The sequence below is a fragment of the Centroberyx gerrardi genome, chromosome 3 (genome assembly GCF_048128805.1).
Source record: "Centroberyx gerrardi isolate f3 chromosome 3, fCenGer3.hap1.cur.20231027, whole genome shotgun sequence".
Taxonomy (NCBI): Eukaryota; Metazoa; Chordata; class Actinopteri; order Beryciformes; family Berycidae; genus Centroberyx; species Centroberyx gerrardi.
Window position 1 is genome coordinate 11,399,824 of NC_135999.1, and position 24,396 is coordinate 11,424,219.

General features: G+C 39.9%; 3 protein-coding genes across 4 annotated transcripts; all 3 read left to right on the forward strand.

Annotated features, from left to right (window-relative positions):
• Positions 1 to 4,899: 4,899 nt before the first annotated feature.
• map9 (microtubule-associated protein 9) lies at positions 4,900 to 10,077 on the forward strand. The gene is made up of 13 exons (XM_078282746.1): positions 4,900 to 5,048; positions 5,195 to 5,282; positions 5,946 to 6,488; positions 6,645 to 6,865; positions 6,964 to 7,075; positions 7,166 to 7,233; positions 7,687 to 7,748; positions 7,858 to 8,020; positions 8,474 to 8,560; positions 8,672 to 8,833; positions 8,930 to 9,075; positions 9,349 to 9,484; positions 9,744 to 10,077. The coding sequence occupies exons 1-13, from the start codon at positions 4,965 to 4,967 to the stop codon at positions 9,861 to 9,863; spliced, it is 1,992 nt and encodes a 663-aa protein (XP_078138872.1). The 5' UTR covers positions 4,900 to 4,964; the 3' UTR covers positions 9,864 to 10,077.
• A 918-nt stretch (positions 10,078 to 10,995) lies between these two features.
• ufsp2 (ufm1-specific peptidase 2) lies at positions 10,996 to 16,565 on the forward strand. The gene is made up of 12 exons (XM_071895713.2): positions 10,996 to 11,116; positions 11,474 to 11,564; positions 12,681 to 12,864; positions 12,956 to 13,022; positions 13,327 to 13,481; positions 13,695 to 13,887; positions 14,596 to 14,742; positions 14,875 to 15,039; positions 15,124 to 15,248; positions 15,354 to 15,430; positions 15,847 to 15,971; positions 16,068 to 16,565. The coding sequence occupies exons 1-12, from the start codon at positions 11,114 to 11,116 to the stop codon at positions 16,152 to 16,154; spliced, it is 1,419 nt and encodes a 472-aa protein (XP_071751814.2). The 5' UTR covers positions 10,996 to 11,113; the 3' UTR covers positions 16,155 to 16,565.
• Positions 16,566 to 18,264: 1,699 nt separating this feature from the next.
• On the forward strand, positions 18,265 to 24,309 carry cfap97 (cilia and flagella associated protein 97). 2 transcript variants are annotated; one of them, XM_071895715.2, is made up of 5 exons: positions 18,265 to 18,363; positions 18,733 to 19,714; positions 20,099 to 20,379; positions 22,801 to 22,963; positions 23,666 to 24,309. In XM_071895715.2, the coding sequence occupies exons 2-5, from the start codon at positions 18,766 to 18,768 to the stop codon at positions 23,791 to 23,793; spliced, it is 1,521 nt and encodes a 506-aa protein (XP_071751816.1). In that variant the 5' UTR covers positions 18,265 to 18,363; positions 18,733 to 18,765; the 3' UTR covers positions 23,794 to 24,309. The 2 variants fall into 2 exon arrangements, with proteins under 2 accessions (XP_071751816.1, XP_071751815.1); XM_071895714.2 differs by having other exon boundaries at positions 18,271 to 18,419; positions 18,727 to 19,714.
• The last annotated feature ends 87 nt before the right edge of the window (positions 24,310 to 24,396 follow it).

Below are 24,396 nucleotides of genomic sequence, written 5' to 3' on the forward strand. Positions count from 1 at the left end.
TAGCAAGACCTGATTATAATCAGACAGTAAGAGTCGGGATCACTGAAACGAAAAAAAGTTGTATTGACAGTATAAATTAGTTCGAATATAATATAAAGGTGGTCAGGTTAAACCACCTTAAACAAAAGCATGTCCAAACCTGGTGTGTGTGTGTGTGTGTGTGTGTGTGTGTGTGGGTGGGTGTGTGTCTGTGTGATACATGGACCAAACATGCAAATCCTAATATACAAGACTATAATACTGTATCATACAAGGCCATTTATTGGGTTTGTTTGATCCACGTATCTCAAAATGCAATATGTTCATGCCACATGATTGAGGAGAACAAGACTTTCCCAATGGGTTAAATGGTGGACTTCAGCATGGAGTGGTCCATTTCTGAGACATACTAGTTTCATTTTAAAAGTGAAATAAAACTTTTGAGTTTTTTTTTTACTATTCCTATCTTTAACACGTCTTAGAAAAGTCGCTTTTTGCTGTATGTACTCAAGATTTCCTCCATCTGTCCTTTTCACTCAAGAGACAAGTAAATGCAAATGAACTGCAGCTGCATTTTGAGACAGTTCAAGCAGGCAATCCTCAGGTCTTAGCGACCCATCTGCTGCCACAGAGGTGACAGGTGCTGTTGGACCCACAGGAGACGGCTACAGCCGCACTGGCAAACGCATCGACAAACCCTTTGTTTATCTACAACGTGGACCAACTGATCTGTGCCAAGGTGAGACAATAAATTAAGTTTGAGTACATAAAACGTAATCTCCCTAGTCTAGCCTTGGCTTTATGCTCGACTGGCTCCGTCTCATCGCTGAGTCCTCTCAGAGGGAGAATGCAGAGCTGAAAAGGAGGAACCAACTCAACATGGAGGTGCTGAGGAAGGAGTCGGTCCAACAGGACCACTCACGCCACTAGAAACAGGAACAGGTTATGGTTTAAATGTTATTTCTCTCTCTGTCCACAAAGAGCGTTCTCCTATCTGAGGAACAGACAATGGTTAGTGCATTGTCTCACTGATGGACACAAGTATTGCAGTTACACTATTAATCTGGAAAATAAATTGAAACCCTAATGCTTTAATGATAATGCCTCTCCTCCTCTGCAGGCAATTGGTAAGAGTGAGGATCTGCATCCACAGGAAGAGGAGGTCTTTAAGGAGGGCCAGAAGTGAAGACACAACATCCTCAACATTACATTGACTACAGAATTGAGCTTTTGAATTTGAGTCGAACAGTTGTCCTCCAGTTGTTCCTGTCAGAGGCTGCAGGCTGTTTTGGATTGTCTGAGCTGGAAGATGGAGCATCCAGAGGTGGGGAAGGAGGAGGATGACCGACAAGAAAACCTGAGGAGGTTATGGAGGAGATAAAGAGGATGGAGGTGTCGGCCAGAGGGAAGAAGCAAAAGAAGGCAAGAAAGTCCAGCTGCTTCTCTACGCTGTGGAACTAGGGGTAGCATTGAACAGGTTTCTTTGTTTCTGTGTCATTCATCTATTTGTCTTTCAGATGTTGTCCCAGGTTATCCAGTGGACCCATGAGGGATGTGGATGTGGATCCAGAGACCATGCAGAGTAGGGGACCAATGACATGAAGCCAAGGTCATATCATGTCCAGAGGGAAAAGCTGTGTATGTCACAGCAACATATTTCCAGATTTCCCTGTTCAACCTTTCCCAGGTTATTTTAATAAAGGACCTTAGTTTCCAAGGTGCCTGTTGTTTCTGGAGATGATGTCATGTTTTTTATTTAAGATAAAACACAATGGCAGACATAAGATGAGCAAGTTGCCAATGCATGTGCAATATACAGTATGTATTTGCAACTGTTACCTACCTACATTGTATGGCACATATATGAGATTTTACCTCACACAAAACTCTTGATTTAGCTGTGAAAGACCCCAAGGAGCTAAAATTAAAGTAGTGTGTTAGTGCACATACATATAGATACCTGCAGTAGCTTGTTTAATGAATGTATCACTGAGCACAACATCATTCTGAGAGCCACACTATTCTTAAAGAACAACAAGCAACAAGCTTGTAAGAGCTTATAGCAACATCATGAGCTAGAATAAGAACAATGCCATAATGCATTTTATTTATTAGACACTTTTCATTAAAAGCAAATCTCAGAGTGCAACAGGAAAACAATAATTAAAAGCAGGTAGCACGCAACAGGAAAGAAAACTAGATAGCTACAATTCCAGGAGAAAATGTGTGGGCAGACTGTTAATACGACTATAAACCATGACTGTAAAAATGAGACAGGCATTGGCAATGTAATGGGGAAAAGGAGGAAAAACACAAGAGTTTCTTTAAGTGAGCTTCAGCCTGTGCAGCTTCATCCACAAGCATATAGATTTGACACCAAAATGTATACAAAATGCAGGAGCTTCACAGCAGCTTCTGTGCAATGTGTCTGTCACATACATATAAAGCATAAAGAGTATACATCACTCACCTATTATTCAAAAACAGCTAGGAAAAATGATATGTTCAGGATACTTTGGTTCAAGATGCATACTGCCAAATTTTTAAAAGTGAAGAATTGTATAGTTGCACATGTAATTCTGTAATATTCAGTTGCCAACAATTACCAGTGGTCCAAATTCATGCCAAAATTCAAATTAACTTGTCCTAACCTTACACTTTTCAATTTCCATGTCTATACGATATCAAGACACAAGAAATTTGACACTCCCTAAAGATGATTTAGGTATGTATTCAGACTACTTTCTCATTGGCATTCTTATGGCCTATCATCTGTCATTTTGTCACAGACATATTACATAGCTAAATATATCCTCAGATAAGATAAACTTTGCCTCTGCTCATATGATGATTAATGTCTATTTATAATTTGAATTCCCATAGTGTCTGCCACATGTTCATTCTCTGCACACAATTCTCCAAAACGCTGTGTTTATGAAAAGCAGGAAGATGGCCAGCCACTCAACAAATCAACACACCAAGGCCATAGCAACCTGAGAGCCACGGATGAAGAGAGATGAAATGTTCTATACTTTATGGGTAGACACAGCTGCACTCAGTCTGACATTAAGAAACGTTTGTTCAGACACATTGCAACATTCAGGCACAAAGAGGACATTACTGGACACTGAAGTCTTTCTTATTAGTGTTGCACTTTATGTACTTTCGCTTATTTTTCAAGACATGGCACTAGGGCCAGGCCGATTTCAGTTTCATGTTCATGTTACTGTTATTTATGCAATTTTATTCAAGTTAAGGTACAATGCAACCATTTCATTTGTATGTAAATCACTGCACCTAACATCACAATTCAAAAATTATGTCAGCCATGTACATTATTCCTATTAAGTGCAATTTTTGTGACAGTCCTTTATATCCAGACCCTGAGGATTGATTTTGTCATACTGAATGCTGTGTTGAGAAGGACCATTTAATCTTTTTTTAACCAGTAATCCTAACAACCTCTTGGATGATGTTAACCAGAAGCATTGTTTGAACAAAACTCATAACAGACCTTATTTTCAACTCTGTTTCCTGTCTGTTTGAACATATAACTTTGTTGCTGCATTTAGGGCCAGCAACAGTAATCTGTCACTACAGATGTTCAGCCTCAATCATCTGAGTGATTTGAATTAATATATTTAGCACATATTGGTAAGGGTTACACAACCAATTCGCAACTACATAGATGGTTTAATATTTATTACTGGCTTGATGATGTGCTTTCAAATATAAGGACTGATATTACCCTGTAAATGGTTCATTCCCTTGCCTATAAATATTAATGTTATAAATACATAATTGAATACTTTTTCAGCATGTCCTTTCATTTACAGATATCCATGTAGTTTGCCCATAATTCATATACTAATAAATTGGGCTTCAGTAGAATAAAAATCAGGTAAATACATATTATCTGATTTGTCTTGGTACAAGTACAGCCTTTGATGAAGATGATATGTTGAAATGATAGACTATAAACATTGTTTGTGTGCGCTCCTGAGTTCAAAGAGGTTTCGTGGTGATGTGTACCGTGGCTGATCATAGTTAGAAAGCTCCCACTTCTGTGCTCAGCAGACCTAGACCCAGATCTAAAACCCTGTGTGCATTTACCCTGCCTAGGTTAGCACGCATGGCTGCCATGTACTGCCCTGCAGCAAGAGACAATGCACCAAAGAAATGATTTCACAGTTTGCTATGTATTTTTTCAGACTACTTGCACTCCCTTTTCATCTTTCATCCTTGCAAAAAGTACAGATAAATAGCAGAACAACTAAAGATAAGAATATAAAGACAATTGAAGCATGTTTCCAGGTATTGCATAACATGGGTGACATGGGCACTGATGCTGGAATAATTAGATAGAGTATGCCTCAGTCAATCCTAGTAGTAAGAACCAGAACCAGAGGCATACTTTATGTAGATAGCACTGCTATTGCATTACAGTACATTATATTGCTCATCAGTGAGTTTCATTTGGGTTTCATTTGTCTGGTGGAAGATTTGAGGAGCTATACTATGCTGTATAGTACTGTATTGTACTGTACTGAATTTTACTATACTATATTATACTATACTATACTACCTTGTTATGCCATGTTCTGATCAGCAACGAGCAAAGTCATAAGCACATTATAATAGGCAATAAGCTGATGAGTATAATAATCTTTTGAGCATGCGCACTGTTTAACACGGAACTCCTCCTTCCACTCGTTTCCCTGGGTTACTGTAAACAGCACAGCCAGCTAACGTGGCTTATGTTATTTATTTCACCAATGCATTTCGGCAGTAACATGAATGAATTAATGAGTTTCGGGTCAGCCAACTATCCGCTGGTAACTAAACTATGCAGAATGTTACTTTAGTTACCAGCAGCGTTAGGAAGCTTTATTGCTAAACTTGCCCCAAGTAACAGTTAACTTAGCAAGCTAACACCAGCTAGCTTGCTAGCTAACGCCAGTGAAGCCAAACAATCGCATTTGTTTATGGTTTTCACAATGGCAGGTCATGAGGTCAGGACACTGGCTTACACGAAAAGCCCGAAAGCGTCACGAAGAACACATTTCCAGGTAAAAGCTACGCTATTCTGGATATCCTAACTTATGACAAAGGGAGAAATGATGAGTGAGCATTGATCAGAACACTGTGTTATACTGTCAGCCCTCTGAAGCCAGTTGTGAAGTATCATGTCGATCCTCAAATTGTGTCATTGTAGGATGAACTTCAAGCTGCTGTCTCTGCCAGGGCAGGCAGAGCAAAGGCTGATCAATACTCCTTTTCAGATGACTTCAATGAGGATGATGGTAAGATCACAGAGCATCAAAACCTCTAACCTAGATACTATGTTACATGGTGCTATGGGCATTTCTGTGTGTCTACTGTTTGCTGCTGTTCAGGCTCTAAAGATGCCTCCTCCTTAGCAGCAGTTATATAAATCCTTCATCTTAAACCACTAGAAGAGACATACAGTACTTTATGTAAACAACCTTTCCCTAACTGCTTAGCTAATCAGACTACTTTCATGCCTCTTATTGCGTTTCACAATAAAAATGCATTACTCAAATCAATGAAGCTATGGTATAGTATATATACAGTCAGAAACACAGTCGATCTAGCACTGCAATACTTTACAGCCAGTGAAAGATCATCTAGTCCACATAATATGTTTCCCTGCAAATGTTAATAGGATGGTAACTGCTATAACTGCTTTGGAGGATAAGGTGCTGACTAAAGAGAGTACACAGATGGTACATCAGTAGTTCAGAAAATGGCATTTGGCAACCAGAATGACACCCTTAAAACATGCACAATAACCCCCTCTAGCTGATGGCAGGAGCTAGGGTAAGATTTCTTAATACATCCATAGGTAAGACAGTCAGCTACCTTGAATTCAGATAGATGCAGTGTAAATACTCTGCATAGTTTGCTCTTTCTTGTTCATTTACTGGAATAACATTATTTCACAGATTTTATGAAGGAACTTCTGAGATCAAGAAAAAAGAGGAGTGATGCATTTAAGGCCGGGAAGAGTAAAGCCAAAATCAACGACTTTGAGCTTTCAGACGATGAAGGCAAACATAGAAGACCAAAAAAAGTTTCATTCCTGAAAACCCAAAGAATCAGCTCCCCCTTGCAAGATGTGATGGCATCAGATTCACATGAAAATGAGCTGCCCGACTCCTCCGTCACTGGACACAGCAACCAGAATAGCTCATTTCCCCCACAACACTCCACACGTTTCAATGAAGAGGACGTAAAATCTGAAAAAAGCGATGTGGATTCCCAACCTCAATCTACAAGAACATTTCCAAGTGAATCTCTGTCATACCAGACATCGGAGGGTCAGCTGGACACACCCTTGCCCTTACCATCTGACAGTGGTGCGATGGAAACCCCGGGTCCCTTGTTTTCTGAAATGAATGAAGAGAGGAACAACTCATTTCATGGAGAAGGACAAAAATCCAATACTCCACAGTCACTGGGAACTGGCTTGCACACATCTTCAACAGGTCTGTTTCCACAATGTGTTTTATCACAAAGGGCACATTACATGCTACTTTTATATGGATATGTTAAACAAAGCCTGCAAATGTCAGTGCACTGAATGCATGCAGATTTATGTTCGCCTGATTTTTGATAATTCCACAAACTCCTGTGTTATTCAGATAGTGATATTAAGAGCGAGCCGCCCAGACCCAAACCAAGGCAAAGGACCACTGGATTGAAATTTCAGGCTATGGAGGAGCACGCTGAAGACACTGGATCTCAGGATCTCAGCAGGCCGCCCACTTCCTCCGTGTCCATTCCCCTCTCAACTGATACAGCCAGCAGCATCACCAGACTCTCATCTCCTGACAGGCTCACTGCCAGGAGCTGCAGTCCGCGCGTGAGTCTCATTGCTTGTTTGTTCAAGAGCTGTTTTTTCGTAAAATAATTGTTCTGTTAACCAATTGGAGACATGTATTGTTTATGGTTTTATCCTAGACGCCGGAAGGAGACCACGCAGTCTCGCATAACCTCAGCAAATCCTCTTCCCTAGTGAGGAGTGAGCGGTCGCACTCGTTCACCAAGTCCACAGTTGGTTCTGGATCTAGAGGTAACAATGTTCAGCACCACTTTTTATTTATATTTTATTTTACTTTTGTTTTTAACACATTTTTATCCTCTGACATTTTTATCGTTTTAGATTACCTTCATTCCGATGACAGCAAAGAGCATGAGGGAAGGTACTCTACGTCGTTTGAAGAATTTCATGTAAGATATTCATTATCAGGTCTTACTGTCATGCTCTTGTGATGCTCTGAACTTGCAGAAAGTGGTTAGTCTCATGTTACATTTACTCAGTTCGACACCTCTGGAATCTCTGATTCTGCTTCTGATTCTGTTTAGTTTCAGGAAGTGTGTCCATGGTTAAATAGAAGCCATTTTGGCTAGTTTGCTAACTAGCTTTCACTATAGCCTAAACTTGACTATCTACCCTGGCAACTAGTTAATGGCATGTATTCCATCACAGACAGGAACAGAAGCAGAGGCAGAATTCAAAGCTCCTCTCCTTCCTCTAAGTTGATGAGCATAGATAGTTGTGTCTGTAATTTTGTAATTCAGTAATTCATTAAGTAACAAATCATAGAAAAAAAGGTTGTATTGTATAATAAATGTAAATGTTAGATTCTGTGCAAAGCTCTTTTTTTTATTGTTTTCTTTTAGGGAGACTCTGAACATTCTATTGGTCGACTCACTGATGTGCATGAAAAATCATTTAATACCAGGTAGGTAAATGCTTGCACTATCCAAGCTGGGCCAATAGACCTTTACAGCTTAATGGATAAAACGGGTGAGTGACTGACCATCGTTTTGTTTTGTTTTTGTTTAAATTAGGACATCAAGTTCTCTCACTAAAAGCTCCCAGAGACCGCAGAGTGTGTGCTCCTCCAAAGTAGAGTCAAAGTATATGGGAACACTGAAGGTTCTGGACCGTAAAGTGCCTCTAGAGGAGTCTCAGCCAGAAGCAGCAGATTCACTCCGGGCTGCCATTTACCAGGTCATGTCATCATGATAATGCATCAATGTCTGTATTGTCTTTTTATCATTTGGAATGTAAACACATGTTGGATGAAAGAGCCTTTAGGGCCCCACATGCTACACTTAAAAGAGTATAAAACATCTAGAGAGTGTAGTCCCTGCATGCACAATCATTTCATGGGGAAGGGAGAATAAGCACTTTTGAGAAGAGGTTCATCTCACACATTTAAATCCAAGTTGATTCAGATAGTGATATTCATGGGGGTACAGTACAGGTATACTATATGTCATAAGTATACTTAAAACTTGTTAAAAAACATTTTTTTTATGCTCTTCCTTACTTTCATCTGGGATTTTATGTCTATTTATGTCAGTAGAGGGCAACAGAATATAAAAAGTGCATTGTCAGTCTACATAGTGGATTTAAATCACAAACCCACTCACTTGTGCTCCTAATCTCTAAAAATAACAGGAATGGCTTCAAAAGAAAAAGGAGAAGTTGAGAGAGAACATGCAGCTAAAGAAGCGAGAGGACATGTTGAAAGAAAAAAAGAAAAAGGTGAATGTATTGTTTTGTAGAAGGAAAATGTAGCTCAACAGACCATGCAGTTCTTGAAAACTAGGTTATTTAATTTCTATGCACACTGCTTACCATCTTTAAAAAAAACAGGAGGAGCAAACTAAAAAGGAAGACGCCGTTGCATCCTATGAGGTTTGGAAAGAAAAGAAAGCAGAAACCCTCAAAGCAAAAGCCAAAGAAAAGCAAGACATGGTTAGGAAAGAACAAAGAGCAATTGAAGAGAGAGAAGAAAAAAGGGAATCTGCTAAAAAGGTATGTAGCTGATTCATTGTGCATTAAGCTGAATTATATAATAAGCACTTGTGTGGGAAGCTGTAATGTTGATCAATAATGTTATAATAATTACAGGTGTTTGAAACATGGAAAGAAACGCATGATGAACTACTCAAAGAGAAGAACAGAAAACAAAGAGAAGCTGAAAATAAACTTAAGCTGAAAAAACAAGAAACGGAGGAGGAAAGACAGAGAGACAGCAAATCTGCTTTTTCCAGTTGGTGAGTGTAAATAAATGGCTTTTTCATTTTGTGTTGAATCATCACAACCATTGGCTTCCAGGTTATTGGAAAATGTAGCTAAAACACCTCAGAGAACCACCAAAAATGTCACACTTGATGAAAATGTCACGCTGACCTCTGAGGTGTCACTTAATTACTGAAAGGTTGCTACATTGTGCCATAATACTCTCTGAGGAAAGCTATCCATACATCAAAAAGGAATAAGCCCTCATCTAAAAGTTTTTTTTAATCTTTTTTCTCAAAATGATTAAGGGATGAGAAAAAGAAGAATGTTCTCAATGAAAAAGTCATGATGGAGCGCAAGGAAATCAAAAACAAAGCAGAGGAAGAAAGATACAAAAGAGAAGAGAGAGATGAAATGGCTTTAGAGATGTACGAAAAGTGGCTGGTAAGTAGCATCACTAGCAATAGTAGCTATGGTAATAGTATCCAACGTAGTGATGCACACAGTTTCAGTTTCCTTGCTAATTTGTTTTTGAGACAAATGATCTGTTAGCAATTATTGTCAGCCCCTACCTCTGAACTGAAGCTGTAATTTCTTATATATATTGACCCAATACTGAGAGAAGTGTTCAATATTGATGGTATCTGGTGGTTTCTGATTATATTTCTTTTTAGTGACAGTTGTCTCTGCATTTCTCCAACAGACAAGGAAAGAGCTAGAACAGAGAAGACAGAGAGAAGAAAGACAGATACAGGCTATACTGCAAAACAGTCCACCTCCCCCTTGGAGCCCTCCCAATAAAACTATACCATTTCGAAAATAACTCTTGAAATGTAACATACCAATCCATATGATATGTTATGTCTACAGTGTGTGTTTTAAACATAGCCTACCTAATCATGACTCTTGAATTTTCAATTTTTATTTTTATAATTTTTAGTATTAGCCAGCAGTTGTAGCCTAATGCAGTTTATATTTTTTTATACAGTTTTTGTTTGCCAGAGAAGGAATGTTGGAGTTAAGCTTTTGCATTTGTATGTAGAGTAAGTTATATAATGTGTTAAACGTGTGACAGCCTGACATGTCAATATTGAATGTAAGGAATAATGCCATTACTTGTAATTACAAAATCCTTTTTATAAATGTGGTGATCTGTTATTACTGTGTTCAGTGTTCTGTCTTCAGAATGTAAAGCAGTAATAAATAATATCAAGTAATATCATGTGTCTGTAATACGGCCTAATTTCCTACTGACACTAAACTTGTTCATTGCATTAAGATGCACATACAGTACAGTATGCAATATAAACTTTATGTAGACAACATGAGGTTCCAAAGTATTGAACAATCTAAGATTCATTATAAGTTATTAAAATTCTAATTGGAATTATTATAGCTGATGCTATAAAAATCCAAGTGATTTACAGAGAAACAGAATAATTTCTTTAGCATGCATTTGTGGATTTAATGAAGTAAATCCCATTCTATGGGGATAACTATGCCAAGTTGGTCAGTCATTGGGCAGGACTCTGCTAAAAGTCTATTTTGTACAGTAGCTGGAGGTGGACAGTTTGAGCTTCCTGAGGGCACCACACACCAGCTGAAGGCATTGCAGAATCACTGTTATATATGGCTAAGGAACTCCTGTCTAAACCAATTTTCATGGATTTGTTTTTTTTAAATATCTGATGACTTTTTTTTTTTTTAATCTTCTGTTTTATACTATTTTTTCTTAATTTCCTCGATCTACACTTGGAAAATACTGCTGCAGAAGGTGCGGAACAAATAGCCTAAGGTTATCACTATTTTATATTATTGTTAGTATGGAAGTCCTTAATGTTCCAGTTACGAGTTACCTTGAATGCAACACAATCAAGCACTTCCTGTAAAGTGGGCGGAGTGAGGCTCGCGGTAACTGGGCGGGAGCATTTTGGTCCAATAGAGTCCAGCAGCGAGGGACACGTTGAAGCTTCTCAAACAGACATGTCAGCCTCCGCTTCTCAGCACAGCGGATAGCCTAGCTTTTGTTTTTTATTTTGTTACGGTCTATGTTTTTCAGTGTTGGTTTCCACCATGGTAAGTTGGTTGCTAAATTGAATGCAGCTATGAAACGTTCATGTTGCTTTCTGTTCAACTACATGCTAAACCTGTGTAGCTTACTGCCAGCTGGTTGAATGCGGTTAATCTGTGTATTTTCTGGTAGAACTTGCTGTCAACCACTCATATAACGTTGGTTTACAAATTAAAGCAAACGAGTGCATTTATATCACAATAAAATGTGTTTTTTTCTGTAGTCTGGGATGCTGTAGAGACTTGTAACGTTAAGACTTGTTAATGGTGTCTTTAACTTGCTCGCTTGCATAAAACTCACAACATGGATGTAACGTTATTTAGATCTATCAGTTGATGCTGACTTGCCTTGTATTATCTCAGGTTGTTTCTGACTCGGATCCCTCCGAGTCTGGGACCATCTTCCGTGTGAGAGGGCCACTGGAGTTCAAGTGTCAGTTGGACAGCACAGATGGTACGTTCAGGGACATTTTCCATATAGCTTAAAGCCAATGTTCCTAAAGTGTGGTCCGAGGCCGTGAGTTGGTTCCACAGGGTCTCCAGCAAGATGAGTAATAGTTTTATTGCACTGCTATTCATTTGAAGCTGAGACAGTGAGAGAATGATATAGGAATGTCGATTTTGGTCACAGGTTTCACTCTCCTTGCTGCTATCTCCCCACTTACTGTTTGGATGCTGTACCAAACCGACAACACTGTTTTCAGATGGGATCCCCAGGCAAAATGTTATCAAATCAGGGCCTTATCCTAGTGTATTTGTGGGTCCTGTAAGGTAAAAATGTTTGGGGGCCGCTGCCCGAGCACTTAATCATTTTTGTTTTTGTTAGTTTTCTACCACACAAGCAACATACATATACATACTACATACAGTATATGTATATATACACATCATATACATCCTATACTAGGTCATATACAGTACATATTTCATTTACATCTGACATAACATCAGATCAAAGAGTGAAAACAATTAGGTGTTTATAATCTCAAAAAACAGTTTTTCACTCATCACATCCTGATAGAAAAGTTTGTTGATGTCCTATGTATGAATTTTCTCTAAATGTAGTATCACTGGCAAAGTGATTGTGACAACAACCTTTCTAGGCTTTATACGCTACATTGTATTCTTCCTATTTTTTTTAGTAAATATTCAGTGGTGACAGCCACATACAGCAAGTATACAGCAAGTATACAAATAGGCTAAAAGAAACACAAAATGGCTGTTAGCTACCTAAACAGTCTAAAAAGATCATATGAGTTGGGCATTACAATGTATCTGACTTCCATGTTTAAGGCCACATACTGGTGGTCAAGTGGTCTTCATCTTCGTCTTACAGCAATTACATTCTTTGTATACTGGTAGATTTATAGACTGAGTGAATCTGTGGAACCACTTGAAACCAGTCTTTATGAAATTTCGGAACTAAAAATGAGTGGTAAAAACATTTCCAGGAGCCTTGGTGCAGAGCAGGGCCTCTGTGGGATTATGCCTATATGTCCCCCTATATTATGCCTATATGTCCCCATTATTGATGGTAAGGGGGTAATATTGTCTGTCTTTCTTCTTTCAGCGTCGCTCATGCACAAGGTAATCTCAAGAACATTTGAGACCCTTCGCTCTCAAGTGAAATCAGACTCATTTGTTCTCACAGTCTGTGAAAGTCCTGTTATTATTTGGCCAAACAGAGGCGCTTATGCAACACCTGAAGAAATAACTCCAGATACGCTGTGTGAAGACATACAACAGTGGATAAAGTAAGTTCTCCTTTTAAGTCTGTTACGAATTGTGTATGTGTGTATATTTTTTGTATAGCTGAATGGTAATTCAAATCTTTGTTACTTTTAGGACAGATGAACAAGAGAGCACTAGCAAAAAATCTGCAAAAAAGAAGAGCAAAAAGATTTCAGCAGCAGTGAGTACAGCGTTTCTTGTGTGGAGGTGGATGTGGGAGTGTGGGGGCGGAGATTATAATTATGCAATATCATTCTATCACTGTGTGTGGTTTACTAATGACCCTGAAACACTGTAGTATACTTACTTTTTCACCCTTTCAGTGCACCAGTAGGAATCTGCTACAGTATGTTAGCAGTGTTTTGCATTGCAGGTTTAACTTGAGGATATTCATCTATGCTTTTTTGTCTGTGTGGTTTGTGTGTGTGCATGCTGTGATGTGTGTGTGTGTGTGTGTGTGGGTGTGTGTGTACATGTACATTTAGAGTGTCATAAATCTTCGCCTGATGATGGAGGTGACAAGGCCAGGCCCCCTCTCGGCCCCCACCCTCAACAGAACCGTCCAGAAACTCCACCTCCTGTGTACAACTCTGCCCATGGATTGTGTCGTCCGAACCACCTGCAGCGACACGATCAGAGTGTATGTCTCGCCACGAGGGATTTGATTTTCTATCACTGACTCACTATTTGAATATTGATAAACTTGTAATGAAAAACTCCATTCTACTGCACCAGCCAATTCACCGTTGTTTACGTACCACTCATTCTGCTACATGTGCAACGTTTTGAAAGTACTGTACTGTTTTGTGAAGCTTTACACTCACTGTGCAGGATGTTTGTCATGGTGTTGCAGTGCCTGTGAACGCCTGTTGGAGGAGCTAACCCACCAGCTGTATGAGATGGAGAAAGTGACCCTGCAGCACATGAAGGGGACGGCTCTGCTGGTTCCCGAGCCGCTCCACTTCCTCCTTCCAGAGCCGAAAGGGCTGGTGACGGTGGTTTACCCAGCAGGAGTGCCTGACAGCCAACTTGAGACACACCGTAAGGTAAAAACCACAGACTTGGCTTCTTTAAAATCAAAAATAAATGGGTAGGTGACAGGTACCTTCTCAAACATTAAGGTGGTTACTTTGTTAGCGTCTTTGTCACTCAACAAAATGTAGAATACAAATGAATGCTGAGCCACAGAACTGTAAATACAACAGTTGATTCAACAAGCAATGGATCAAACATGTCGTGTTTGTGTGGTACGCTAACTTAGGTATAAAAGCACAGCATTCTCTTCAACATATCCGCCTTCTTGTAAAGAATTTTGCTTTACAATTGATGTATGTTATATAGGGCTGAACAATTAATCAAAATTTTATTGAAATCGCAATATGGCCTACTGCAATTTTTGAATCAGGAGGCGCAATATTTGTTAAAGGCGAAATGTGTGTCAAAATACCATTTTAAATTAAATATTGTCGTGGTGCAGAGATGTCCTGGCCTACACATCATATTCTATAGACTTAAGAAAACATCTTTGTTTGGTACAGATCCCCGCAAAAATAAAACCATAATCATTTTAATACGTTTTTCAATGAAAATGAGAATAATGATGTAAAAATTATCATTCCCTCTAATATCGCAAATCATATCGCAATTGCAATATCAGTCAAAATAATCGCAATTAGATATTTTTTCAAAATCATTCAGCCCTAATGTTATAGATCTTTTTTAAATTTTGCACTAAAAAAAATCTGTCTATGTAGGAATTGCATCAGCGGTTTGATCTCCCAGAGGACAGGCCCTACTTTAGAAGAGCCAATGCTTATCACTTTCCCAGTGAGGCCTACAGAGATGGCTACCTCCGAAACCCTCATCTGGTCCTCACACATCCCACGCTGGAAAATGGCAAGGTTGGGCTATTCAAATCTTTGCATACATTACCAAATCAAAGTCTGACCAGTTCCATGTTACCACTTCTTTCTAAGGTGACATGCTCTGCAAGGAAAAATAATCTTGAGTTGTCTTATGTTATGTTTTTTTAGCTGTACTTGGTCCAGGGGATCTACAGCTACCACCACTACATGCAGGACCGTATGGATGACAACGGCTGGGGCTGCGCTTATCGCTCCCTCCAGACCATCTGCTCCTGGTTCCAGCAGCAAGGCTACGTAGAGCGGCCTGTTCCCACTCACAAGGAGATCCAACAGGTAGTGGGCCGCGTAAATATGACACACTGCCTGTCTGTCACAACAGAATAGACATGTGACTGTATTTGGATCACTCCTTCCCAGGCTTTAGTTGACATTGGCGACAAGCAGGCATCATTCGTTGGATCACGCCAGTGGATTGGATCCATTGAGGTTCAGGCTGTTCTGGACCAGCTGCTCGGAGTCACTTCCAAGATCATGTTTGTGAGGTGAATTGTGTGCTCATGTACCTGAAGATAACACCTTGTGTGTATGATATGTGATGATTATGATTATGTGGATTTGTCTGATGCTAAAATGTGTATTTTCTTTAGTCAGGGATCTGAGTTGGCATCCAAAGGCAGAGAACTGGCCAACCACTTCCTCACTGAAGGGACTCCTGTCATGATTGGTGAGCCGAATTTCAAACTATTGTACTGGGATTAAACAAGCATTTTGGGCTTTAATTAATTTGGGAACTTATCATTTTACATCATCTTTAAAACTTTTCGATATATTGGACCTTCAGACCATTTGTACATGTTGTTTTTTTGTGAGATTCTGCATATCATTATTAAAACAATCATCACACCTACAGTATTCGACAACATGTATTAGTAGCAGATGATATTATTCATAGATAATGCTGATTTTGTTTTACGGAGTGGTTAAAGATTTTGAGAAACCTGTATTAATGATGACTAACAAAGACACACAAAAAAAACTCTTAATTCCTCATCAGTAAGATAGACTTCTTAAAATCCTGTTGCCTGCATTTAATATGATTTATGTAACAGGACTTTTCACTTTGCTTTGTTCTGTTTCCAGGAGGGGGAGTTTTAGCTCACACTATCCTGGGTGTGGCATGGAGTGAGACCACCGGGCAGATCCGCTATCTCATCCTAGATCCACATTACACAGGAGCAGAGGACCTGCAGGTTATCACAGACAAGGTAACCTTTATAAGCATCCGCATTGGCTACATTTCTCTTCGTATAGTATAGTTTCATATATGAGTCTGACCTTTGTCTATGTATTATCTTCCCCAGGGCTGGTGTGGCTGGAAAGGACCAGATTTTTGGGATCAAACGGCGTATTATAATCTCTGTCTGCCTCAGAGGCCAAAGAGCATCTGAGTTCCTAGTGGCCTTTCATATGAATATGATTTGACTTCGGTAAAGCATATGCAAAACTTTGGAGCCATTCTGTTCCTTGAAGTGATGCTATAACCTGTTTCTTTTACAATAACTGTTGTGTGTTGAACTTTGAAAATTTGGATGATATATCTGTAATGATATAAAATTCTTGTGATCTAAACTCAGAAAGGTTTTTGATTAAATTCCAAATAAGTTATTATATCGGGGTTTCCAACAGTTTACAAATAATTAAATTGTACAGTATTGAAATAGGTTTGTCTTGTCATTTATCCAAATACATAAATAAATGCATTAATGCTAATACGACCCAACACAACAAAACACTAGGGATTCAAACAGATGCTACAGATCAGCAGTTGTCAAATGTTTTCATGTCACAGACCCCCGAATAAAGACACATTAGGCCACAGACCCATATTTGGCAATTTTTTTGTCCCAGGGACCCCATATGGAAAGATTTGTTTTAAGTTTAGTATTGAATTGTATATCAATATCATGTGGGAAGATGTTTTTGGCAGAGTGAAACCTATCATTAGAATAGTCTTCCTTATACATTCTCTAATTGGGATAATTTCTAGTGAATTAAATTACAGTGAAATTAAACTAATCCTTATTTTGCTGGGGACCCCCTGGAACCCTCTCAAGAGCCCCCGGGTGTCCCCAGACCCCAATTTGAGAACTATTATTGCAGAAGAAGCTACACTTCTAAAGGCGTCCTGCTGATTCAACCCATTATTGGACAACAACTGACTCCCTGCAATTGAGTTTTAACAACCAGTCAGTTGGATTGCTTTACTGTCGGCCTCACCAGTAGGCATACCTATTATAAAGAAATGTGAATTTTTCTAAAAATTCTTTAAAGCTTATTATTGACAGCTCATTTTGTAGATGGCCCTTTGTGCTTTTGTGTCTGCGGGTTGATGGGTCTATAGAAGTGTGGTTCTTCCATAGAAATGCCCCCATCCAATCCCCAACTCTACCTCCCTTGCATTGACATGCAAATCCTATGACAGTGACCAGACACAGGTTTATGCGATGTATTCCCCAAACTTCTTTTGTTCTGGGCCATTGGCGTTTCATTAGTGTGTGTCAGTTCTAGGTCTAACTATGTTATTTAAAAAAAACCGTGACAAATTGTAATTTCAGGGGACGCGCCTGAAGATAATCCTTTTCTTGTTGATGGAGATGCTCAGGCAGAGCAGTTAGTTTGGCATAATAGATCCACAAGAGAAACCCAACTGATGTCCGCTCTCATATTTCTTGACTGACTGGCATATTTTTTTTCCTTTGACCTTCTATGGCAATTACATTTCTTTATTCTATTTCCCTTTTCAAAACGGTTTAGTGAACCCAAATCTTGACTGCAAGGGCAAATCACACTGCAGTATAAATTCTCCCCTTGGCTGCTCCACAGAGTTAACCCAAAAATAAATCGAATATGTTATATATTGTGCTGACCAGCAACTCTGTTGCCAATTCTCATTCAGTGGCCAAATTTTGTTCATGGTTACATGCCTACCCATGAATTACTCATTAGTCATGTCACTCAATTTTCCTTCAAATAAAATATACGTGGTACTTCTTCCATCTCTTTACCAAAAGAGGTAAAATGGATTTTTTTGAGTGGGTTTTTTAAGATTATGAGGGCCCTGACCCTGGAAAATACCAATGGAAACGCTGCTTCTAATAACTAGCAGCTATGATATGTAGACTGTTGATTTGAGAACTGGGAAAGCAGTAAAACCAAGTAATCCAGTAGGCTAGATGTTGATTAAAATTACCAATATACTGTAGATCCTGTAAGGTTAATTTCATCTAATTAATCATCAAAAATTGACCGCATTTTTGACAAGTTATCAGTTTTAAAAATAGGCTCCACCTGAAATTGTAAACCTTATAGGTTTTCGAGAGAGATAACGAACATGGACGGTGATGTTTTTTCTTTTTTTTTTTCTGCAACTTTCTCAATTTCTATTAAAAAAAATCAATACATTTGAGCAACGCGGTGACGTTACAAGCCTAGAATGCTATCGTTGTCAGGAAGTGACGTTGCCTAGTTACGCGGCCCCTTGTCAAGCTCCCATAGCATCATCTAACCAGCTAACGACGATGGTTTAAAATGCCGATATAAGTTGTGGTTATTTTTCTTAGATACCCAGGGAAATACACCGCCCTAAGAGAGATAAACGTAGAGTAAATGCAATTGTAACATGACACACTGTTTATCGTGCGGCCCAGCCCCAGGTGAGAATCTAAGAGTTAATCGTTAAGTAAGCTAATCTAGCAAGCCACTGTATGCAATTTAACGTTAGTGTTAGCACACGCTTTGCCTTGACTGTGTGTAAATGTGTAAAACTAGTTTGCCATGGGAAATTCCTTGAGGTTTATGATGAATTCCTTCATTACCAGTAACGTTACCGTGGCTCATATGTCTAAATCCCTCGCTAAATGCTCTTCGCGTAATGTGACAATAAACTACAGTATGGCTCAAGTTACTGGTGTTGTTATTGTCGAAGTTAACCTAACGTTTTAATGTTCCCCTATCTTACAGATTCAGCTTTTCTCTGTTGAACTGTCGGGACATACTGACATGTTCAGCCCTAGTGAACTAGAAGGTGAAGTGGATCACTCATTTTTTGATAGCGACTGCGATGATAGCGGCAAAGATGGAGGGAAGAGGTTGGAGAAGGGTGTGAAGGCTGGAAAGGAGAGCCTACCAGTGCCTGAGAAGCTGCATGCTAGACAGAGTCAAAATAAAAATGTAGGCCGTTTGTCCCCAAGGACTGAGGGAGCAAAAATCCATCTGAAGCAAGTGGAGAAGAGCAATACCAGTGGAGCAGAAAAGAAAGAGGACAGCTATGGATCAGAGGTAGAAGGGATGAGCAGGGCATCCAGCATACCATCTATTGCCTGTACATCAAATAAAGTGGTCAGTAATGGTGGCAATGTTGAGGAGGTTTCTAGTTTGCACTCTAAAAGGCTCAATGAAACATTTATAGCTTTGTTGGCTGACAGCAGGGAGGTGGATGACGAAGATGGCTACCATCAGAGTCAAAATGAGAGTGAAGAAGAAGAGGCTCACACAGGCTTGAAAGGGAGGAATGTAAGCACTCCTAAGAAACTGATAAGAAAGCGCCACCCCCGAAGTCCATCTCCCTCTTCGACTGATGCAGACACGGACACAGACAGCTCCAGCGGCTGTAGCGATGAGAGTTACAGTTCGGATCCCCCCGCCTTGACCAGGCCAAAGACCTCCCTTCCCTCTTCGTCTCTCGGAGTGAGAAGGACCAGAGCGGGCTCAGCGGGGTCCCGAGATTGGCCCCCGCACCGTACGGAGGAGTCTGAAGACACAGTGACAGATGTGACCCCCCTCTCCACTCCTGATATCAGCCCGCTCCAGTCCTTGGACTTGACTGGACCTGGAGTGACAGAGGCTGAGGATGGAAGTCTGAAAGAGCAGCAGCAGGAGAGTGTGCCCTCCGGTGGTCTTAGCAACACACCCCAGGTAGACCAGGACTCTGATCAGGATGTGGATGAGTGTGAGTAAAACTATGCCTTTCTTTTCTCATTAGATATTTTTGCTATGCTCCATACTTGATCTGCTGGTTGAGATTTGGGTGAAAGCAATGGGATATAAAGTCTACTAAAGGATATTTCTGTGTTGTTGTTTTTTCTCATGTGGTCTAGTGATGGTTAGCATAGTCCAAGTTCAGCGCAGAACTGGACTGGGCCTATATGGAGTTTTCTGGTATTCGACACACAAACAGGAATATAACCAAAGAACCCAACGCATACTTTCGACTCGGTTCTTAGGATACTCACAAGTCAAAAAATAATTTAAATATCACATGAAAAACCCAGAAATTATCCTTTAAAAGCAAGTGTTTGTTAACATGTTCCATAAATTATCTTTCATCAATAAGGCTCTCTCGGTTCAGAGAGTCACGTTGGAGGTGAACTGGTCTTCAGCTGTCCTGGAGGGAGGAACAGGAAGAACTACTCATTCAGCAACGACGAGGTCCGACGCATAGATCGGGAGAACCAGCGGCTCCTTCGAGAGTTGTCACGCCCGTCTCCCAGGTCCAGGCCAGGAAGTGTGGCGAGGGAGAAAAGCCAAATAGCAAATAACTCGCCTCTCGTCCGCCTCTGTCACAGTGGGCTCAACAGGCAGCGGGAGCAGCAACGCATCGAGAGGGAGAACCTGGTGAGTTTTATCTCAGATACTTGAATTGGTGAATTTGTGAATTGTGAAAAGGACGTTGGATCACTGTTATGGAGAAGAACAGATAAATTAATTGTATTGGCACTTGGTATCGGATGACAGCGGGTTGCAACATTGAAACAGTGGTGTTGCTGTATCTCTAGAGAGAAGTGCCAGATACTCAGCTGTGTAATTACATCCTTCTAAACCCACAACGAAATACATAGGTCCAACTATTTAAATATTCTCTTGTCTCTTGATGAAGTTTTGTCCCATCAGCAAATATGCCAAATACATTTTCATTTTGTCATTGTTATTTCACTTTCATGGCATCCTGTCTTCATCTGTAACAAAGTGTTCCTGACATATTTTATAATATTCACATCAGGCAGTGCAGCCACGTCCTCAACTAACACTATACCATTGCACCTCTATTATCTAATATCAGTTTTCACACAGGTCTGTGAAAGAGGCATTGAGTTGTCCTCATAAACCGGATAGCAAAATAAACCTCCAGACAAGGTTACTGCATCACTGATGTCTTCTAAAACATTTCCCCATCATGCGCCACACACAGATGCACTGTTAATGGAATGCTGTTTTAATTGGTTGTTTTAGAGGCAGAAAAGTCAGTCTGAGAGCAACCTGAAATACAGTTATCTGTCTGGCTGCACTTACAGTTATTGTTACAGTCATACCATCTGCTTCAAGTTCTCATCTTTTTTGTAGTTTATCACTCTAGGTGTGAAGGCTTTATATTTCTAGCCTGTGAGCATGTGTGTGCGTGACTGCGTGGTTGTGTAATGACATATTATTTATTATTTTAATAGATGTTTGCCTCCTGAAGTGTGTGTATGTATCGGGGTAAGATAAGATAAGATAAGATAAGATATACTTTATTGTCCCGCAGGGAAACTTATCTTGGGCTCCAAGCCACTGCATCACACAACACATTTGTCAACAACATCACAATGCACATGCACGCAAGTACATAGATCATACGTACAAACTCATGCAAAATGTGCTTCAATTCACATGTTGAGTGTGAGACAGTAGTTCTTTAAAATAATAAAAGTGAATAAAAAAGACAATAGTTTCAAATAATAAAACCAGGTATAATCAACCAGTGGTTCTTTAAAATAATATAGTACCCCCACTTGTTGCTATTTAATATCTTGATGGAGGATGGAATAAATGAATTCTTGTACCAGTTCAGTCTGGGTACTACAGTATGTGGTTTGGTCAGGGCAGTGTCAGTCTGAGAGAGCCACCAGTGAAAGCAGACACGGACGGACTGGGACAGATGGTAGCAGGTGGCAGGCTGGCTGCAGCGCCGCAGACTGACATTATAAGAGAGTTCAGCACCTTCAGCCTCCAGCCCCTCACCCCATACATTAACTCCGCTTGACCACTCGGTGGGAGACGCATAGGGTCACACAAACAGCAGTGTTTAAATATGGATTGGGAAATGATAATTGAATTAGCCATTTGCAACCAGGGTGCTTGTAATCTCATTTTGTAAGACATCTTTACAGAAAAATTCCCTCCTTCGACATAACGAGCACACTGTTGCTTCCATTGCTCATTATTGCTGATTAAAGACCTTGCAAATAATTTGTAGTGATGCTGTTATTGGGCAATGTGTTCCTATCCTTTTCAGAACAGACTGTTCTCCCTCTTGAGTCTCTCTCTACATCGTCAGAGAGCAAAAGCACCCTCTCTTCTCTATTCTTAGAGTGAAGTAATTGAATATGCCGTGTGATGAGTATATCCACCCTGCACATTACACGTGTAAGATACCTCGTTTGTGCTGCATTAAAGTACAACTGGTTCTTTGAATTTCAAGACAGGTAAACTACATAATGTACTAGATGCATAGATAAGAGATTTCAAAGTGGTCTGTTTCCAGTTAGAAGCCAATAGCCTTTTTATGGACCTATGAAATTTAGGAGGAAGGTCTCTTGACCCTTAGCTTCTTTCTAGTTGCATTGCTTTCTGAGGTGTTTTTGCTTACTGAGGGATTTCCACACAGCGTGCATGTGGAAGTGTGACTTGCATGTGTGACATTCAGTGCCACTTGCCTACACTATTTGTTTTGCCTGTGAATTGGCCATGTTATTTGGCTATTTTTGCTCTGAAGTGCCATTTCTTTTCCTAGAAATGTCGGAGTAAATGTTTAAAATTTAAAATTTACAGCGTAAAAGTGATGGATAGCTTCCCCGTCAAAGCTGCTGACACAAACCTCCTGTATGCCCATATATTTCCAAGGTGAAAGTGCCTGATACCATGAAAGTTCACGAGTAGTAATTACAAATGTCTGTCGACAACGTGTGATGGCTTTAACAGTGTAAGCGTTTGGACATTTGTTTGCGTGGTTTGAATTATTACACACAAGGTGGAAACGTCCCATGCATTTTCTTACAGGCTTTCCTGAAGAGGTTGGAGTCGGTCAAGCCCACGCCTGGCATGAGGCGCTCAGACCAGCTGGCAGATTACCAGCGCCAAGCGAGATACGTGGGAGCTTCCTCATACCCCATCCTCAGATCCACCTCTAAAGCAGAGAGGCCCCCCAGCAAGACACCATCAGGTAGGAGACCTGTGATACCAAAAATATGTGTAATATGTCATAAATAAAAGCAAGACTGGCTAATCACAAATTAATTAGCCAGTCTATCAGTCCAGCGACTTCAAACTGTCAAAATCCCTGTTCACTTTCTAGAGACCTAGAGGCCTAGACATATCTGTCATATTTGCTGAGCTTGGCAGTGATTTTTATCCTGTGCAAATGTGCCATTTAAGTAATTTGTAAGGTAATCTGAAAATCCACTGCAAATTAGCCGTTGTATTTTGGCAAAGACTGAGATCCCCTGATGATGATAATTCTGTGCTGTGAATGCACATCCTGGTAATTGCAGACACAAAATTGGTCTCTCAATCAATTTTGACTTAAATGGTTGTTTACGTGCTTTGTATTTCAGGTAAATCACACAGTATATGCACATGCACCCAGTTTATTATGTTGTTGCTAAATTGTCAGAGCAATTTAATTTGCTATTGAAAATGGTTTTACACCATGTATCATTTAATTTTTGCAACAGTGCATCTTGTGGCGTTATGAGTTCTTCTAAGTTGCCACTTGACATTTGAGCCACTAGTCATGAGAACATGGAATTTGTGCATCGTAACAGGCAAATCTGTCAGTTGCGATCTCTTGTTGAAAACTTTCCTGTGATAATGTACATTTGGAAAATCCAGACTGACTCATGTAGATGTGTGTTGTTGCCTGCAGGTGTGGGCCCCAGGCTGGCCGCCGCTGCCCACCACAGCAGCAGAGCAGCTTCTGCCGCTGGTGACTCCGCCGCCACACCTGCGCCCAGGTCTAACAAAGTCAGCGTGCCCCGACCGGCTTGGTGCTGAGAGCCTCGCTGCACCCCTTCATTCCAAAAGGTTACGTTTGGAAGGTACAAAGCTTGAAGGATCTTTTTTTTTTTACACATAATGGGATCAGCATACTTTTTCTGATTTATTTTTATTTAGTGCTACTCAAATAATTTAATTGACTTAATAAACTATCCAGTGAATGTGTTGTCACGCTTATCCAAAGAAGTGAACATTAATTTTGGCTCTGTGATGCTGAAGGATAGTAAATGTTTTGCTGCGGACCCATAACTATTGTAAATGTGCTGTAATAGTTTTACTTTGGGCTTCTGAAAACCATTGTAGCTCATTACAAGATACTTGCTATATTTTTGTAGATGATATAGCCTATACTTTAACCGCTTTGTTTAAATGTTAAAAACAGCAGAAAAGCCATTATGTTGCCTATCTCAGTGAATGGAGTTCCCTTGTAAAATATGAATGAGCTGCAAATTGTGCATATGCTCCAATTTCTGTATGTTTTGTAAAAGAAAAAGAACATTTCTACAAGACTCTTGAGAGTTTTGTTTTTGTTTTGTTGAAAGATAATCATTTGAAAAATTATATATATTTTTATTGTGATACTGTCTTCTGTTCCTTCAA

Excerpts from the sequence above, each read along its gene's own strand:
- map9 (XM_078282746.1), top strand. The coding sequence starts at position 4,965 with ATGGTTTTCACAATGGCAGGTCATGAGGTCAGGACACTGGCTTACACG. Across the intron at positions 8,561-8,671 it reads TGAAAGAAAAAAAGAAAAAG|GAGGAGCAAACTAAAAAGGA; the intron begins GTGAATGTATTG and ends TAAAAAAAACAG. Across the intron at positions 8,834-8,929 it reads AAAGGGAATCTGCTAAAAAG|GTGTTTGAAACATGGAAAGA; the intron begins GTATGTAGCTGA and ends TAATAATTACAG.
- ufsp2 (XM_071895713.2), top strand. Across the intron at positions 11,565-12,680 it reads TCAGTTGGACAGCACAGATG|CGTCGCTCATGCACAAGGTA; the intron begins GTACGTTCAGGG and ends TTCTTCTTTCAG. Across the intron at positions 15,972-16,067 it reads TGCAGGTTATCACAGACAAG|GGCTGGTGTGGCTGGAAAGG; the intron begins GTAACCTTTATA and ends TATCTTCCCCAG.
- cfap97 (XM_071895715.2), top strand. The coding sequence starts at position 18,766 with ATGTTCAGCCCTAGTGAACTAGAAGGTGAAGTGGATCACTCATTTTTT. Across the intron at positions 20,380-22,800 it reads GCATCGAGAGGGAGAACCTG|GCTTTCCTGAAGAGGTTGGA; the intron begins GTGAGTTTTATC and ends ATTTTCTTACAG. Across the intron at positions 22,964-23,665 it reads CCCCAGCAAGACACCATCAG|GTGTGGGCCCCAGGCTGGCC; the intron begins GTAGGAGACCTG and ends TGTTGCCTGCAG.